Source organism: Branchiostoma lanceolatum, chromosome 8 (genome assembly GCF_035083965.1).
Source record: "Branchiostoma lanceolatum isolate klBraLanc5 chromosome 8, klBraLanc5.hap2, whole genome shotgun sequence".
NCBI classification, from domain to species: domain Eukaryota; kingdom Metazoa; phylum Chordata; class Leptocardii; order Amphioxiformes; family Branchiostomatidae; genus Branchiostoma; species Branchiostoma lanceolatum.
The window spans coordinates 11,271,464-11,288,804 of NC_089729.1; the positions used below are offsets into that span (position 1 = coordinate 11,271,464).

A 17,341-nucleotide genomic window follows, 5' to 3' on the forward strand; every position below is an offset into this window, starting at 1 on the left:
GTATCTTTGGAAGACGTTGGAAGTGGTGACGGTCCCTGTTTTATGGGTTGCGATGAAGACGTATTTACTTCGTGGGCTGCAAGTGTGGATCTTATTGTCGGTTTCCTCTTTGTTGTCGTGATGAGCTTCAGCTCGAATCCTGAAACATTTGCCCAGAGATACCTTTTTTGCTATTTTTGTAACATGACACAAAATATTTTGTTGCATTTGCATTACCTTAGAATTCGTTTTCCGGCAATTGGGAAGATGTAACATATATACATTCGGGCTCCCTTGTACCTTTCCTTTGGAACTGCAGGGGTATTTCAGAACAGGATAACGTCTAGAAGGTATGAATTTGTGACCTGTAGGTATTGTTGGTAAAGACCAATGTAACGGTGCGTCAAATTATAGCAATTAGGTTGATTTCATAAGGGGAATTTGAATTTCAGTTCTGCGAAATGGCAGGAACTTCATAATCATTACATATGTAATTTGGTTTGAAAGGAACAATAAAGGATCCGACTGATCTGATCTGATTTGCATAATAAGTGAAAGAAACTATAATACCTAGTGCCGTAGCGTTAGATAATGAAATATCTATACTAGTGACAGACGTAGGTTGGATAAACTTCAATATCATCAGACGCAGGTTATGTAAATTTTTATGTTACATGTATTTGCATGATTAATGAGGAAATGCTACAGGAGCCCTCTGAAGAGGGATTATAACTTTGATGCATAACATGTAATTTAGTTCAGTTAAAAAGGCTACACACTGAACATTAAAAACACGGACTAGAAATTGTTTGATTGGCCTTTCATAGTTACCTGCTCTGCATCTTGTAAAGTTGTGGCGCATATGAAGGCGCCTGGCTACCCTCAAGAAGGATTGTTAAGACAAAGCCGAGCCCTACGAAGACGAGAAGAGTCAGAAGTGCACAGCTCCATGTCGTCATTGTCCTTCTCGTCCTACAGAACATTGTCTTCAACATTGACGACCCTGAATCAAGCAAGCATACACAGGATTGTTGCCTTGTTACCTCCATTAAATATAAAGGTACTGTTTGTTATGTGTCTTTCTTTGTCTTCTGTTACATTTCTAAACACGTACTTTGGTACTCATATTTGACTCCCAACCACGCCACAGCCACTACTGACTTTGGCCAATGAATTTTCAACATTTCTAAAATGGTTATACTGTTTTAGAATTGTTATATAATTCTAACTTCTTGATATGTACTTTCTACTATGTTGTTTACGTCAAGCCTGTGGGTGCCATTCATATACGTGAGTTTAGAAATTGAGACAAAAATAAACAAACAATAAACAACTTAGGTGTAACTAATTTGCACAAATTCCATGAAAGAAGGTTTGTAACAGGCACTAGGCATCAAGAAATTGTATTTGTTGAAGGCTTTTTCCGCGGCTTTGAACCGGTTAAGCCGAGAATATTAAGACACGATAACCTTTACAACCGTCCCATCATAAGAACAAAAATATCTTTACCTGTACTGTGATGAAGCCCAGTGAAGTTGAGGTCACACTATGTTGTCCCCGGCACTCAGCTTCCCCAAATAGTAATACTTTATTATGTTCAGTCCACTCTTCCTTCGACAAAAAGCGACAAATGTGCTTTCTTTTTTATGCAGATTGATCGTTACTCAGCAAACGAGGTAGGGTAGTGATGACGTACACACTAAAAAGTGGTTCGACCACTCTTATACCGCATACGAACTTCAACCCTAAGAATGCCTAACAAAAGTAGCGTTCGTGGTTGGCAGAGGGCTGCACAATCGGAGATCACCTGTAGGTTACTGATGAAGCGTAACCAACCGCATATTGTCTTCGGCCTTGTCATTTTTCTTGGTATATGGTAAGAATTGTTCCCGCTGGCCTGGGTCCAGGTTTGTTCCTGAGCTGAGGTATTATTGGAGACTGGCTAAATTCTGTTCCGTGCATTGCTCCAAGGCATGTATAATTTGAAGGGCTTCAGTAGATAGAAGGTCATCAAAAGTCTAAAAATTAACCTCCATTCAATAGAGCCAATTAGTTTGACCATTTTGGTATGAAGATAGCTAATTCTAAAAGTGAATGCAATGATTGACATTGTAAGATGCTATATGTGCCAACAGGAGCTAATATGTATATTTGATGAAATTTGTAAAATCCATTGCGTTGCATGAAAGCACTTTTAAACATGTGACATCTATCACTGAGAAAGCGAGGAATGTCGATAAAGATCAATTATACAAATGACCTCATTTGAATAATTGATGAGAACATTATGTACTATAATAAGCCCATGTTGATTCGATTATAAGGATGACGTGCTGTGAGAACCTCAATGATGCAGATTTTAAAAATGATTGTTTGGTATTTCAAGATAGCGTAAGTGAATTTGATGATTGACATAGTGAGATTCTAATTAAACAAAACAAGAGCTAAATGTGTATATTTGATTGTATAAAAATACACTGTGTTTTCAAAGTCTCTCCAGTTGTTTGAGTAACTTTTTCATGTCGTATTTGATACCTGGATTTCTAACCGTCATCGACATTCAAACATGTGGCATATGTCACTGGAAAATAGGGGAATATCGATGAATATCATTTAGGCAAATGAAGACCTACATTGAATGATTGATGAGAGAATGCTATATAACGCCATATTGGTGAATGGTGGGAATATGATACTTGCATCAATCGGTAATTTTGATATTATTCTGTGAACGTATGAGGTCGTGGAACTCGAGTACTGCATTGAATGAATCAATCAGAAATAGTCTAGGATGCTTCTACATTAAAAATCTAATGGAAGAGTTTTTATTGGTTGGAAATTTATTTATCGATTTTGTGGTAAGGTTACTATTTTTCTTGACCCGGAAGTGGCGCTTCGATAATGCATGCGTTCAGGTTCTGATATACGTCCAGAACGAAAGGCTGGTTGTGACAACTTAAACGTTATGGTTCTGTAGTGATTGACTTATCATTGTCAAATAAAGTATTTTTTTTAAAAATCGTATCAAATCGATGATTCTGCTTACCTGTGTTGAAAAAGAACCTTGGAAAGCTTGGCAGCTTCATAACAAAGGCATTGTACAACACTAATAAGAAAACAAAATTCCGTTTTATTTTAACCATGATCCTTCAATAGACCACACCAATAGTAGGCCTCCTAATGCAACACCTGAGCATGAGTCGGTTACACCTGTACGCAAGCACACTTGAGACATCGGTAAACAATGAACCATGGAATAGACCATGAAGAATAGTAGGGGTGTCAAAAGTGTCAACTTTTTTTCTTCATTGGTTTTCTTGCCAAGTTCGTCAGCTAAGATAGTAGATAACATTTCTCAAACAACGTCAATGTGTTTGAAATATTTCTGCACAGATTCTTTTTGTAAGCAATTCTATGGACTATAACCTCCTTGTTGTAAGCAACCATTGAAATTAAACTGCTGGTGATTTTGACTAGTACAATACTTCCTGTACATGTGTTTATTTTCTCAGAAAAAACTTGTATTGTGTTATACACCAATATATTGCAAACTATAAGCCTTTCTTTACAATATTTATTGTAAATGAAGTCCAGTATCAGTAGTACTTTTCAGGTAAGGGCGATAATGCATTATTTGATATTTCATACACATTTTGTATTATGTATCTAAATCATATACATGTTTAAAGAGTACACGTATAAAACCTACAGCATTCCTGAATATATCAGGACAACATACATGAGTACATGAGGCACATGTATTGCTACAGATGACTTTATAACTACTAGTACATGGAGATCTTGGTATTGGAATGGTGCTGAACTACTATTCATCTGAAAAGCTGAAATATTACAGCATATTTCACTCCATTCTACCTTTATGAAAGATAGTACATGCAAGTCCTGGTGCATATCATTATCAGGTGAATGCATACTTTAGAATGCATACTTTATCCAAGAATGTACATTAATTTGACAATGTAAACTAAAACGGTGATAAATAGGTGAAAATTTAGAAAAAGCAATAAAAATACATTTTCCACTTTTTTTCCAAACAATGTGCTCTCAAGCACCCATAGACCCACTTAAACCAGGACAATACAGCTCATGAGATTTCCTGACAACATCAGGATTACATAATGTATGATACATGAGAAAAAAGGAGCACTGCAGGCATCACTACAGTACTAGCACATCTCATTCATGTAGACCATCATGTAGACTACATCATGTAGTACTGAAAGAAATCATTAATTTGGGTGCTGTAGCTTTATCCAGGCCTTCTGATAGTTTACCTCTGTATGATACAGTTCCATACACGGCGTGATACACAAGGCCACCTGGCACTCCTCACACTGGTAAGTAGACTCATGGCCAGATCTCTTCGCGACCAGAAATCCATGGTCTCGGCGATACTTCCTCTCTGCTGGACCACAGACTTGGCAAGTTCTGCTTCTAAACCTGCCTCCCTCTGTTTGAGGAATCTTCTTAAGGAAATGTCGCTCAGTTAGGCGCAAGAGGCTGCTGGCACTGGCACTGCTTCTTCTCTCCTGTCCGACCCTCTCGTATCCCGAAGTGGAAATAAGCTCCTTGACTACTTCCCTCTGAAAATCCTTGTGTTCCAACAAAGCTTTCTTCCCATGGGCGGACATGTACTCGTTTTGCAAAAGGTGGGCATTTACAAGAGCAAGGCTGAACATGTGAAAGAAGGCCTTTTTCCACCACTTTAACCTGTACATGTTCGACCTAAAGCAAAGGTTGGAGCTGTCAAAAGCACACATGTACTGATTGTACTCTTGTTGAAGACTCTCTGGCGGAGTGATTTCTTTCTCTGAGTGACGACATTTGCCTGTAGAGACAGACTTCAGAGTGCTAATTACAAGCTTGCGGTTGTGCCTAGTTCCATGAGCCTTTGTCCCAGCATCACAGAGGTTCCGAAATAACTGAGGAGAAGTGTAGCAGTTGTCGTAGTGCAGAATGTGGCCTTTCTGTAGGTAAGGCTCCACCAGCTTTGACACTATGTCATGTCTCATACCTTTGGCTGAAAGTTCCTTTCCCTTCCCCCCATACAACTGGAACTGGCAGCAGTAGCCGTTTGTTGCGTCGCACAGTTGATACGCCTTGAGTCCAACTCCGTACTTGTCGGGCTTGTGTTTACGAAAATTGGGGTGGCCGCGGAAGGGAACCACGCCCTCATCTACACCAATCTGATGTCCCGGGTACCATGTCCTCTTGAATGTTTCCACCAGGGTCTCGTATATTGTTCCCAGTTTGTGCATGGGGTTGTACTGGGGATGGCCACGGGGATGGTAGGTGTCGTTATCACTGAGATGGAAGAACTTCAAGATGAGGAGAAACCTGTCCCGTCTCATGATGGATGGGAAGAAGGGTGTCTCCATCACTTCATCCCTGCTCCAGTAGTCCCCGATGTCCTCTTGATGCACAAGTCCCATCGCTATATTCAGCGCCAGGAATGTCCTCATCTCGGCCTCGGAGATGCCTTCATCGGGCCAACCGTGCACCCTCGAATAACCCTTATGGTCGGCTTTGGGGTTGGCCGCAAGGTAATCTCTGGCGTACTTATTGGTCTGCTCTGTGCAGGTCTTGTAAACCGAGTCGGGCACCATGAGAGTCAGGAAATCCAGAGGTTTCGGATCATCGGGCAGTCTAACCTAAGAAAGGCAAAAGAAAACAGCATCGCGTCAGTTTAGGATAAAAAGTTATCAGAAAAAACTATCTTATTCAAGGTACAAACCTTAACTTCAGTTTTTCAATAGGACAACATAGAACAGTATTGTCGATCACAGTAAGAAATAGAAAGCAGATTGGAGTTTATGATAGAAAAATATAAATTATAATCTATAAAAGTCATCCTATTTGTAGCAATATAGATTTGCAACTCATCAGAAATATGAATTAGCATTCCAAGGGAAAATTTACATAAAGAGCTGTCATTGAAATACATCTAAAAGGACAAGTAGCAGTAGCTCAGCTGGCAACACTTTGGTAAGGCACTTATAATTTGGCGCGACACTGGAAGCTGTCAGAATCCCAAGATGGCAGCGCCCATATTTCATTCGGACGAGTGGAAATTATCGCGAAACAGTAAAAATGAAATCACCTGGTCACTGAATCCACCTTGTTCACTGAAACCCTGTGGTAAGCCGTCGCCATCTATACTCGGACAGTCTCCACCCTCCAAGCGGGGAGCACTTGAAGCTGTTCGCGTGGCAGTTTGAGGTCCTCTTCGTTTGCGAACGCCATGGTCTTCTTCTTCCTTGCAGTCGCTCTCAGTCTCACTCTCCGTACTTTCAGCGGGATCCGAGAAAGGGAATTCGTCGCCGGAATCAATAGTAGCATGCCCCTCCAACACATCTTCGACTTGAACTATCGACATTTCCGCAGAAATACTACGAATTCACCACCGGTCACCGAAAACACGGGTATCAAAACAAACTTGCAAGGAAACAAAAGGCTGGCAGCAGAAGGCCAAAGGTCACCAAAGTTACGCATGCGCCTAGGTAGAACCACTTTATAACGCCTTTTCTCGGAAAAATACAGTCGAAATCTTAGATCAATGAGAAAGTGCAGACTACAGACGTTCAGATTTGGTCTAAAAAGAAGTTGGCCCATTTTTTTAAAGCATTTGGGGACCCCTAGGTTGAAATGGTCAGTTCTAACCCTGACGTCACAGGTTCAAAACAAGAGTTTGTAGAGGCCAAACCTCCGTGAAATGAATATTTAATAAAGATGAATGGAATTCGGTTCAATTTCAAGTTTCATCTCTAATGTTAATTTCCACCCTTAATTACCTGCAAATAAGTCCAATTTTAATCACTCAGGAATCATGCAAATGAGCCTTAATTTGCATAACTTATATCTATGGATGACATTTTCAGGACTAAAGATGTAACAAAACAGTGGATGATGATTGATGACTAATGTGCATTTTTTTCTATTTCTTATTAAGTCATGGCAAAGGACATTCCGTACTCATTGGCCAACTCTTATGTGTCATGAATTAACAAATCAAACTTTTGTATAACAATCTTATCTTGATCTGACAAGCCTAAAAATGACTGAACCTAAGAAAAAAAGGAGTTCATGAACAAGACATTTATTGTTTCTCAGGCACTTAATATCAACTTTTGTTTCTTTCATAACTAGTTTGATACTAGTTTCTGAAAGGACTTAACAGCAAGGGGTACAATGTATATATAGTTCACACTCCTAGTAATAGTTTTGCAATTAGAAATGGCACAGAGCTACAGTAACCATATGCCTATTCACATAATGAAACAAACCATTATTTTTCTGTATTACTTCTAAATAATCAATAATTCAATACCGAATGATGCAATTCAATCAAACAATTTTTGGAATGAAGACATAATCTTACATAATTATGAATACAAAGTAGTACAAAAAGAAAAAAGGCTAATCTATGAAGCTCACACACTTTCAATCCTGAGGGAACTGATACAGTTTACAAACAGCAAAGCTTTTACGTATAATAGGAATGTTAGATTGCTTAGCTGAAAAATAACTTCTAACAGCTAGCTACAATTATATTTCAAAAAGTCGTTATGTTAATGCATAATATATAATATTCTTTCCACAACTTGAACATATTTACAAATGACGAAACATATCTTTGAAATGGGACTAACAATGATTATGACATTGTCTTACATGTACTCTTTCCATAATACCTAACGTTAACAAAACTAACAAGCAATACTAGAACATTTAAAGCATTGCTACCCTAAATTTCCAAACATGGTTACAAATTCCTATAAGTATAAATGTAAAGAATTTTCAGGCACCGTTTCTCATATTGCAACAAGCTAAGTCCAACCGAATCTTTCTATCAAGTTATGTTTTGATTAAAAAAAGTAGTCTAGGGGGGCGAACAGACAAAAAAAACGGGGCATATGAAAAAACGGTGACGATCTCCCCCACCAACTTTGCTTGGAGAGTACTTCCAATTGTAGATTTGCAAACGCTACTAGCAGCAAAAAAAAGTCGTTGTATTTCCACTTCATCATTACCACAACAAAGCTGTGCTCCAAATTTGCTTCTCAACCACATCTAGGTTGCCTCTAGCCTCTGCCTCTTCCTTCATCTTCTAATCTATCTTTCTTATTTCTCTTCGTCTTCCACCATGATTCCACTTACTTCAAATCTTGTAACCATAATCTCAAAAGTGCTTATTAGTACTGCAATTTGAAAAAAAAAAATTTCAACATACACTGTAGTTTCTTTCCCCACTATGTAATTGAAGCCGTAATATACTGCGTACATTTGTATACATATGTATGGCACTTTGGGCTCCTGGCCTTGACTCGCTCAAAAGTATGATATTATCACATACAATGTCCACTTGAACATTTAGAAAAGATAACGGTATATTTGTACCTACAAGTATAAAGGTTAAGTTACAATGAGGAAAAAAGGCCCTCAAATAGATGAAATATACACATATGATGAAAAAAATGGTGTTCGTTCAACTACATGTACAAATGTATATGTACATACATGTACCTCGATTCCTTGTCACAAGGCACATAGTCGTCATTGATTGTCAAATTTCCCGCAACAAGGTACATTTATATGTTTCATACTTCTATGTGCCACAGAAGTCCATGCTTTATACTTGAGTGCAAATACTGCATCATGGATACATCACAAATACAATAATATTGTCATGCTACTATACAAAAATATAAGAAATTGCTGATTATTAGAGAAAACAGGTGTAGGATGGACACAGGATCTTGAAGTAAATTTTTAGCTCAAACTTGCAGAACATCAGTTTCTGCGCCGAATCTAATGATCCTATAAAAAAATTGACTAGATTACATTAGGCAGTACACCCAAACTTTTACAGTGATCACCTCGCTATAAGGACCACCAAGCCAATGTAATCACTTTATGGTGATCCCTTAGAATTACATAATTTCCCCATTGATACAAGCATTAAGAATCTCTCTTTTGTGACCACCTGTCCCTATAGACAAGATTCTTCTCAGTTTTGACTGTCTCTATTTCAATGTCAGTTTTTCCATTATAGTAGAGTTAGGCCATGTTGATCTGTTTATATGGATGTCATCCTCCCGGAACACCAAAACTGATGCGAGCGTGCGAATAAAAAAAGTTTAGCAAAAAAAAATTGCCTTTATTATAAAATCTATGTGGTCAGGAAGGTCACGATGATATAACGAAATATAGGTTCTTCTTTTTTGTTCTTTCTTTGACTTTGGCATTGATTTTGGTATTCTACGACATAAGTAGCGTTTTCCAATATCATTTTTAGAACTTACGGCATTCATTCGACTATGTTGCAGCTGCTTTGTATGATTTACAGTATGGTGGAAACCTTTTTTTACTTTTGGAATCTGACGAACATTGATGCATGCACGGATGTCCTCCATGTAATCAAATCAACATGGCCTAATGTTTCAACTCCGAATGCTTAAGTTCCTGGCCACCTACAAGGGTCTTGAAGCTGCAGCACCGGCCTCGCTGTCAGGGGGCGCTGCAGGCTTGCTGATTCTCATCTGCATGGCGACACAGCTGAGCCAGCTACGGCTGGTGGGCATCTCACCAACGATCTCCCAGCTGTCCGTCTCTGCGTCATAACGCTCTATTGTGTCATGGTACCTGCATAGAGAACATTGTCTATCAATAATAGTTGTGATACATCATGAAGTCCTAATATTACAATTGTATATGTCAGAATCTAGGCTTAAGAACTTTGCTTGATTTATGGCTTTGTCTCTTGAGGGGTATTCTTTTTATTGCTCACACTTAAAAAACACACTGTAAGAAAACAGACTTTGACCAATGAAAAGTTCTTCTTAATGATTACTTTAAGTATGTCGATAATTACTGACAAAATTTAGGAGCCTGTTCCAACAACAAGGACTATGGAAAGTGCTTTAACACTGTCATACACTATAAATTTTTAAGATTTTAAGTAATCTCTTTATGATTTACTTGATCAAATAACCTATCAATAAAATCTACTTGTGAAAACTATTTCAAAACCACTTAGTGAATAAGTTCTTAAGTGTACAACATGCATGGGTAAGTAAAGCAACAATTCCCAATTAAACTTTAAGTGAAAAAAACAATGGCAGCATGTTACTGTACATGTTAAACATACATGTACTATGATGTAGGAAAGCATATCTCACCTGTCCCATCCTTCCTCTCCTCCGCACACGTATATCTTCCCGTCCACGATAGCCACGCCCGGCCTGTACCGGCGCTCGTTCATCGGCGCCCTGCTCTCCCAGATGTTCCTCTCCACGTCGTACCGCTCCACCTTATTGGTGTTCTCTGTGGAGGCATGCCAACCACCTGGGGAGGGGGGCAAGACAACATCATGGAAAACGAGTCAGATACTTACCTGTGGTGTTCAATGTACAGGTACTAATCTTACATAGGCTATAAAAGGAGGTGCAATATGTATAAAGGAAAGTTTATAATAAGATAATGTACAAAGCATGGGTAGAGTGTGATGGCTTTGCATGTGGTGGCTTTATGGTTTAAGAGAGTAATACTAGCACTGATAGTGATACCGAGGAAATATGGTATACATGCTGCTTCTGTGCTTAACATACCTTCTGTAGTATGATATCAGTGCTTATGTCATACCTGGGCTGTGAAAACGTTTGATACGGGTGTTCCACATCGTGTGATGATTTTCGGTATCACACATGTTTCTACTTGTATCATTAGTGTTGTTACGATTTTTTTGTTCTAGGACACAAAACTCTCAACTTCAGGCGCATTTCTCATTGAAATGTGTTTTTTTCGGGTGGGTATGACATGTGGTATGATCGTCAGGGCTTACAAAAACTATACTACAAGGGACAGTGCCAGGTGGCCAAAAGAGAGGAAGACAGAGAAAACGGTGGGAAGATAACATATAAGAGTGGACAGGACTAAGCATATCGGAACCAGTGAGAGCAGCAGAGGACAGAGTGAGGAGGAGGAGGATCTATTCATGGTGCCCCAACGACCAAAAATGAGGGCAAGGGATAGGTGAGGTGAGCTGTGATGACATGAATTGAATACAACACGGTGTATTCCGCATCACCCTCGGTCCCGACCCTCGGCTCCCACGGGTCGCATCGCACTCCGGCCTTCGGGCGATGTGACTCGCAGTCCGGCCGGTAACTCGGGCAATACGGAATACACCGTGTTGTATTCTATATTTACACACCTATGTGGCCGAAGGGCTGAGGAAACAGAGATTGGCACTGCCCTATGCACCATATGACCTGGGATTATATCCTATTCTAATTTTGCCTGTGTTCTAGAGTTCTGTTCTGGATAAAACTGAATCAAGATGACTGTTTTTTCAAGCCTTACCTATGACATAGATGAATCCCTTGAGTACACATGCTGCGGAGCCTGATCGTGCAATCAGCATGGGGTGCAGCTCCATCCAGGCCTTAGTCTTAGGGTCGTAGCACTGCACAAGGTCTATCCCATCTCCGTCTTCAAGTACAGCTCCTCCTGTGGGGTGACAGATTCAAGAAATGGCAATTGTTAAAGGTTACCGTAAATTCATTAATTTCTACAGGGACTTAATTTTGGAGTAGGAAGGCAGAGGATTTTTTCGCATTGTTTTGAGGTCTCAGTTGAGACAATTTTTGGTACATGTACAGTGTTACTTCAATGCTTCAACTGAGAGGCTACAGCAATAAACAGGAAAATGAAACCATCACAAAAATTTCCAGATATACAGTAATAGTTGTCAATTTAGAGAAAAGTTACAATGTCCTGTGTGAAAGGTTGTACAAGATTATGAGGTAGATTTTTGTTCTCAAAATTAGTAGAGCTATAACAATGAAACATTTTGCAAGAAAGTATTGCAATAATCTATTCAAATGTGTACCTGTGTCTGTACATGCAAATGCTTGCAGTTTGAGTGCAAGGTTCTACCTGGACAATGTTATACTGAAATTAGATCAGAATGTTACCCGTGACGTAAAGTTTCCCGTTGTACGCCACCATGGCGGGACTGGTGACCGCCATCTTCATGGGCGCCACGAAGGCCCATGAGTTGGTTGCCGGGCTGTATCGTTCTACAGAGTCCAGTCGTGATGATCCCTCCCAACCACCGACAGCATATACAAATCCATCCAGCATAGCAAGTCCTGTAAAAACGAACCATGATTTTTATTCAGAATACATAATATATACTATAGCTAACTCAAACATATTAACATATTCGCCTTAGCCCGGGACCTCAACTCCCCCCCTACTATGCCCCTGAAGGGGTTATTTGGGGGCAACAACTATGTAGATGTAGATGATATAATTCTCTTACTAAATGATCAAACAAATTCAAACACTCAACAACACTGTTGTATCTGAATTCCTTAGAACAATTCTGGAAAACAAAAATTCTGAATAGTAAAAACAGACCATTGTTCAAAGACATTCCAGTTTACACCTCTCATAAATTGAATGTACTAGTACATGTACATTTTGAGTCCTCGAATGGTGGAGAATTTTTAGTCAACCTGCTAGTCAAACTTTATAACTAATTCTAGAATAGGTGACATATCGAAATTTTGATGTGAAAATTTCAATGTCAATGAACAAATATGTCAAACGGAAGCCCTTTCATATAAACCAGAACTAAAAATTATTTTATTCCGGGGCTCTACGACTGGATTCTAATTTTTGGCAGGCAAAAAAATTTTGAGCTTGACTGTCCTTTTTGTCGAGCTCTAAATTCTCAATTATGAAATCTACAGGCATGTCAAATAATTGATATCACTAGCACATGTTAACTCACCTAGTTCATATTTATTTTCCTTGTTTACCAATTCAATATACATGATTTGCATTCAGTTTCCTTTCCGCTTATATATTATGTTCATGTATTTATTTGACAGGATCCGTCATATTTATTTTACTTATAGTATGTTTTCCTGTTCTTCTCAAAATCATATTGTTTTTGTTCATGTGAAATGCAATAAAAGGTTTTAAAAAACCTCACCTAGTTCAGACCTGGGTACATTCATTGGAGCCATCTCTGTCCACACATCAAATATAGGGTCGTACTTCCACATGTCCTTACTGGCTGAACCATCAGGGAACTCTCCTCCAGCCATGTACAACGTGTTGTTACCTTTAGTGGAAAAAGGATTCTTTTGCATCATTATCTTTTTACAAACATAGTACGTGCTCTTTGATATCTATAGACTACAACCTATAATAGTGATTATAACGGTTTTGCAATCCACACAAGTTGCTACTTCAAAAGTCTCTTCCAATGTTGTTTATTTTTTATTGACAGTCAATTTAATGAACATAAAAGCCTTCCTTTATTATCTTGAAGAAGTTTCAGACTAGGTGCACCTATTCCCAAAAATATATTTCAAGCCTTGCAATGGTTACTGCACAGATGTGTCGATTTACAAAATGTAAAATGAGAAATTTCTACAGTCAGTTTCTCATGCAAATCAACAAAATGGGTTTACATGTTGGTTGCAAAGAACCATATTAGTGGCCTAAAAGAAAATATCAACAGAAGCATATAACATTTGAATTGTACAGAATAAATGAAATTAACAGATTATGACTACCACCAACCTGAAACAACCAGTCCGTGCTTGCTGACTGCAAACGGCAGACAGGCCAGTGTGCGCCACTGCCCCATGGTTGGGTCGTAACTTTCCACGCTTCGCAGAACAACTTTGTCATCCTCACCTCCAACCGCGATGATGACTTCAACTGTGCCTGTGGGAAGAAAGAAAATGCTGTCAAGGTCATCAACAGAGAGGATAACAGACGCACCCGGTGGAGTAAGGAGGCGGTCTGGATAAGGAAGACACGGTGATGAACCGAGACGAGGGGGGATACAAACTTAGCCATATTTGGGACAGTGTTCTCACCGCAAAAGCGCCACCTACATCGGCTACTTATAGTGGTGAGAAGCAGTACTCCAGTCAGAAGCTCTGAAGAAGGTGTCTGATAGACATCGAAACGTTAGCAGGTGAGATTGGTGTATAAAGAATCTCCCATATCCTATTTGCTACCTGATGAAATTATTTTTGGAAATGCTGTGTCCTTATGTTGCAAGATATGAAAATCAAAACACCACTTACCATTGGCAACTCTAACTTTTGACTTAAGTTTTCAGAAACTGCTTAGTACTGCTTGATTTTCGATTCAAAAGTTTGATACTGTATGCATAATAAAAACTCAAATTATGGATTTTTTTGCACAGGCCATTTCACTGATATAGCAGATGCATTGAGGAAAACTCAAAATGCCTATCTGATGAATTAAGGCCACAACAATTTAATCATTCTGTAGTTTCTCAAATTAAAATGGGATACTGATCATGAACTGGAAGAAACATGTTTAGACTAAAGTAAAGGAGAGTCTACACTGTTTGTTGTACAAAGTGGTGTAGACTTCCCTTTATTTTAGTCCCAAAGCTATTGCCCATGGGAGTATATTCTCTGTTTCTTAGCCTCTTCCCTTAAGTTTTCTTCAAATGAATTGGCATATGTATATCTTTACCCGCAATAAAAGTACATTGAATGTGACATCCAAGTGCATATTGTTATTCTTTCCACCATTACATTATCTGTCCATACCTGTGGATCTCCTGGGGCGTGTACGAGGGCTGAACATCTCCCCCCTACGGTCCTCCAGCAACTGGTAGTTCTTCGCTTCTTCTAACAGGCGCCTACATGGTGGTGACTGTTGGATCACACTGTGGCTGTCCACACAGTCTAACAGGTGATACGGACTTAACAGGGGCAGTCGTACCTGCTCCAGCACCTGTGGGGTGGGGGGGGGGGGTTACATAAAGGTGTCTGTTGGATCACTTTGCTTTTCCACATCACACAGTGTAACAGATGATTAATAAGTCTTCTTCAAATTAAATCAGTATCAATAATTACTGTTTTAAATACATTTATCTTTTTAAGACAAATAGTTTTATGACATTTGGAGAAAATATTGTCAATCAACAAGTTGTGAATGTTTATATATGCCTCTCTTAAACTAATGGGGGAGCTAACCAACTTTTCATTCACAGATGAACAAATAATCTATAATCCTGTATAGTGAGAGTAGTGCCCCTTCATGCAGACCCATGGGGTGTGATGCATGATGGGAATGATTCCTATGGCCTCAGGCTCTTGAGTCTCCTGTTTAACCTTCTCCCTGCTGCCTTACCCCATAACCGGTACAGATTCAGTGCCAAACCACTACCTTTGCAGGCTGAAGGTTAAACATACACAAACATGATTAATACAAACCTTATGAAAGTCGTGTCTTCTTGACCCGGTATCTGCGTTCAACCAGCGAACGACTGCGTCAAAGACGTCCTCTTCTTTCTCCACGTTCAGTTTGTCGTCCGAGATGAACTCCACGACCTTCCCCTGCGAAAGCGTGAGGAACTCCTCCTGTTGGCACACCTCGGGAAACGACGTCAAAACGTAACTCTTTGCTTTATCTTGAAGTTCGGAGCAGGCATGTGCCTCCGCAAAACAGTGAATCCCCAGACAGTTGCTCTCGTCCATGTGTTTCTCCATAAACGCACAGCACGCGTCCCGAACCGGCAGCACCTCGAGTAGGTTCGCCGCGGCCAACAGCGACTGCACGTTCATCTTCGTTATCACGATTTCCGACGTGTACGCGTAACCGAGTAGTAGTTCGATCATCGGGGCTTCCACACCGTTGATCGTGACCTTCTCCTGGTGGCTTTCGGCAAGTTCGTTGGAAAACATGGCTTTGAAGTATGGGCTAAATGACGCGAGGACTGCACGGTGGCAGGGAAACTCAATACCGTCCACGCATAAGCTAACGTCGCAGAAGGACCCTGTTTGGCGTAGAGAGTTCAGACCCTCTAGGATCTGGATGGGGTGGTTGGATTCCTTGAAGACGTACTCGTCCGCCGTGTCGGTCTCGTTGGAAACACCGCTGTCGTTCAGGTCGGTACTGCTGAAGGACTGCTCGCTCTCAAACCGCGGTCGCAGCAAAGACGCCATGGCTCAGCTGTGAGGTCATCAGTGAGACGGAATACCCTGTACATACACAGTACAGTAGTGAGCATACATTAAGAATTTTGTGATTATTCTTTAATACTGTAATTAGTGTAAATGCAGAAATGTTCGGGGGGGGGGAATAAATTTTGCAATAGGGAGAAATTGGAATGTTTGCAGTGGTTTTGAGTTCACGTTTGAAACAATAGTCACAGCTATAGCTTATCAAAGTTAACTATTATATTCTATGCCATGTTAAACGTTATAATATATATTCGAGTTAAACCAGAAAACTGACAAAGAGGCCTCTTCATTCATGTTAAAATTATGTGAAAGGCCTGGGACGCAATTTTCAAAATGTACAGCTACACATTTTTGTTTTGCCAGAAAATATGTACATATGGCTGAATCAGTAACTGGTTTGGTTTGTCAAAGCAAGTTGGTCAAAGCGATTCTCCTCTATAAGGCCTCCTCCAAAATATGTAGCTCACATGCAGTAATCATTAAGTTCACGTCAATAAAGACCACTCCAATAAAACAATACAGCTTTTTAGTACGTACCTAGCTTGACAGGAAGACTTCAAGTGCCGAATTTGTAGAGAAATCAACGCTTGAAATTTTGTTTTCCACAAACTTTGCAGCACCGACGGCCATCTTGAGTTATTCCCATAGTGCAGTGCGGCTGACCGGAATGTTGATAGTGCAGTTCCGATGTTTATCGTAAGATGGCACACTTGTACGGAGCAAATATGCGCCAGCGCTATGCACGATGTGTGTTTGGAAAACATGAAAACATGAGGTATGCGTGGATTCAAACAAGATGGGAGCAGATGTAATCCATATTTAAGATTTACGTGCTGTAGCCCTGGTGTCGCTAATCAAGATGATATGACATTTTATTTGCTTTGTTGCATAGTTTGTAACTTTGAAAATAAAGTACATCACAAGAGTGACATTCGGAGGTACAACGTTAGCTAATGTCTCATGTTGTGTAGGGTGGCTAAGCAAGGGCTCGCCTCACTTTGATGTCATGCGCTTTTGAAGCAATCCATCCACCCAAGTATCTGAAGTCCTTGACAATCTCAAGCTGTGTGCCATCAACAGAGGCTACTTTCTCGTCGGTTGAGTTGCAACTTGCAAGCCATGACTTTGGTCTTTTTCGCGTTTAGATGTAGGCCGATCCTCCCACAGTGTCGTTCCACCTCTGCAAGGAGGATACGAGCTCTTTCTGTTGTGTTGGAGATGTCGTCCGCAAAGTCAAAATCTGTCACCGTTCTTTCTGAGACTCGACGAGCCTAGAGGAGGGGGGCCGGGGGGCTGCATGCCCTTATACG

General features: G+C 40.0%; 3 protein-coding genes across 3 annotated transcripts in view; all 3 read right to left on the reverse strand.

Moving 5' to 3' along the window:
- Window positions 1-2,133, reverse strand: part of LOC136439626 (galactosylceramide sulfotransferase-like) — an 8,422-nt gene extending 6,289 nt beyond the window's left edge. The window contains exons 1-3 of the mRNA XM_066435078.1: window positions 1,489-2,133; window positions 811-982; window positions 1-139 (exon numbers count right to left, since the gene is read on the reverse strand). The exon at window positions 1-139 is cut by the window's left edge and continues 184 nt beyond it. Of these exons, the coding sequence (XP_066291175.1) occupies window positions 1-139; window positions 811-974 (303 nt within the window). The 5' untranslated portion in view covers window positions 975-982; window positions 1,489-2,133. The remainder of the gene's footprint in view (window positions 140-810; window positions 983-1,488) is intronic.
- Window positions 2,134-3,089: 956 nt separating this feature from the next.
- LOC136439625 (piggyBac transposable element-derived protein 4-like) lies at window positions 3,090-6,480 on the reverse strand. Its single transcript, XM_066435077.1, has 2 exons — window positions 6,101-6,480; window positions 3,090-5,651 (listed from the first exon to the last, which is right to left on the reverse strand). The coding sequence occupies exons 1-2, from the start codon at window positions 6,374-6,376 to the stop codon at window positions 4,230-4,232; spliced, it is 1,698 nt and encodes a 565-aa protein (XP_066291174.1). The 5' UTR covers window positions 6,377-6,480; the 3' UTR covers window positions 3,090-4,229.
- A 600-nt stretch (window positions 6,481-7,080) lies between these two features.
- LOC136440970 (kelch-like protein diablo) lies at window positions 7,081-17,104 on the reverse strand. The gene is made up of 9 exons (XM_066437180.1): window positions 16,569-17,104; window positions 15,282-16,049; window positions 14,613-14,799; window positions 13,600-13,746; window positions 13,004-13,135; window positions 11,976-12,152; window positions 11,362-11,508; window positions 10,179-10,344; window positions 7,081-9,642 (listed from the first exon to the last, which is right to left on the reverse strand). Exons 2-9 carry the CDS (start codon window positions 16,011-16,013, stop codon window positions 9,471-9,473), a joined length of 1,860 nt encoding a protein of 619 aa, XP_066293277.1. The 5' UTR covers window positions 16,014-16,049; window positions 16,569-17,104; the 3' UTR covers window positions 7,081-9,470.
- Between the last annotated feature and the right edge of the window lie 237 nt (window positions 17,105-17,341).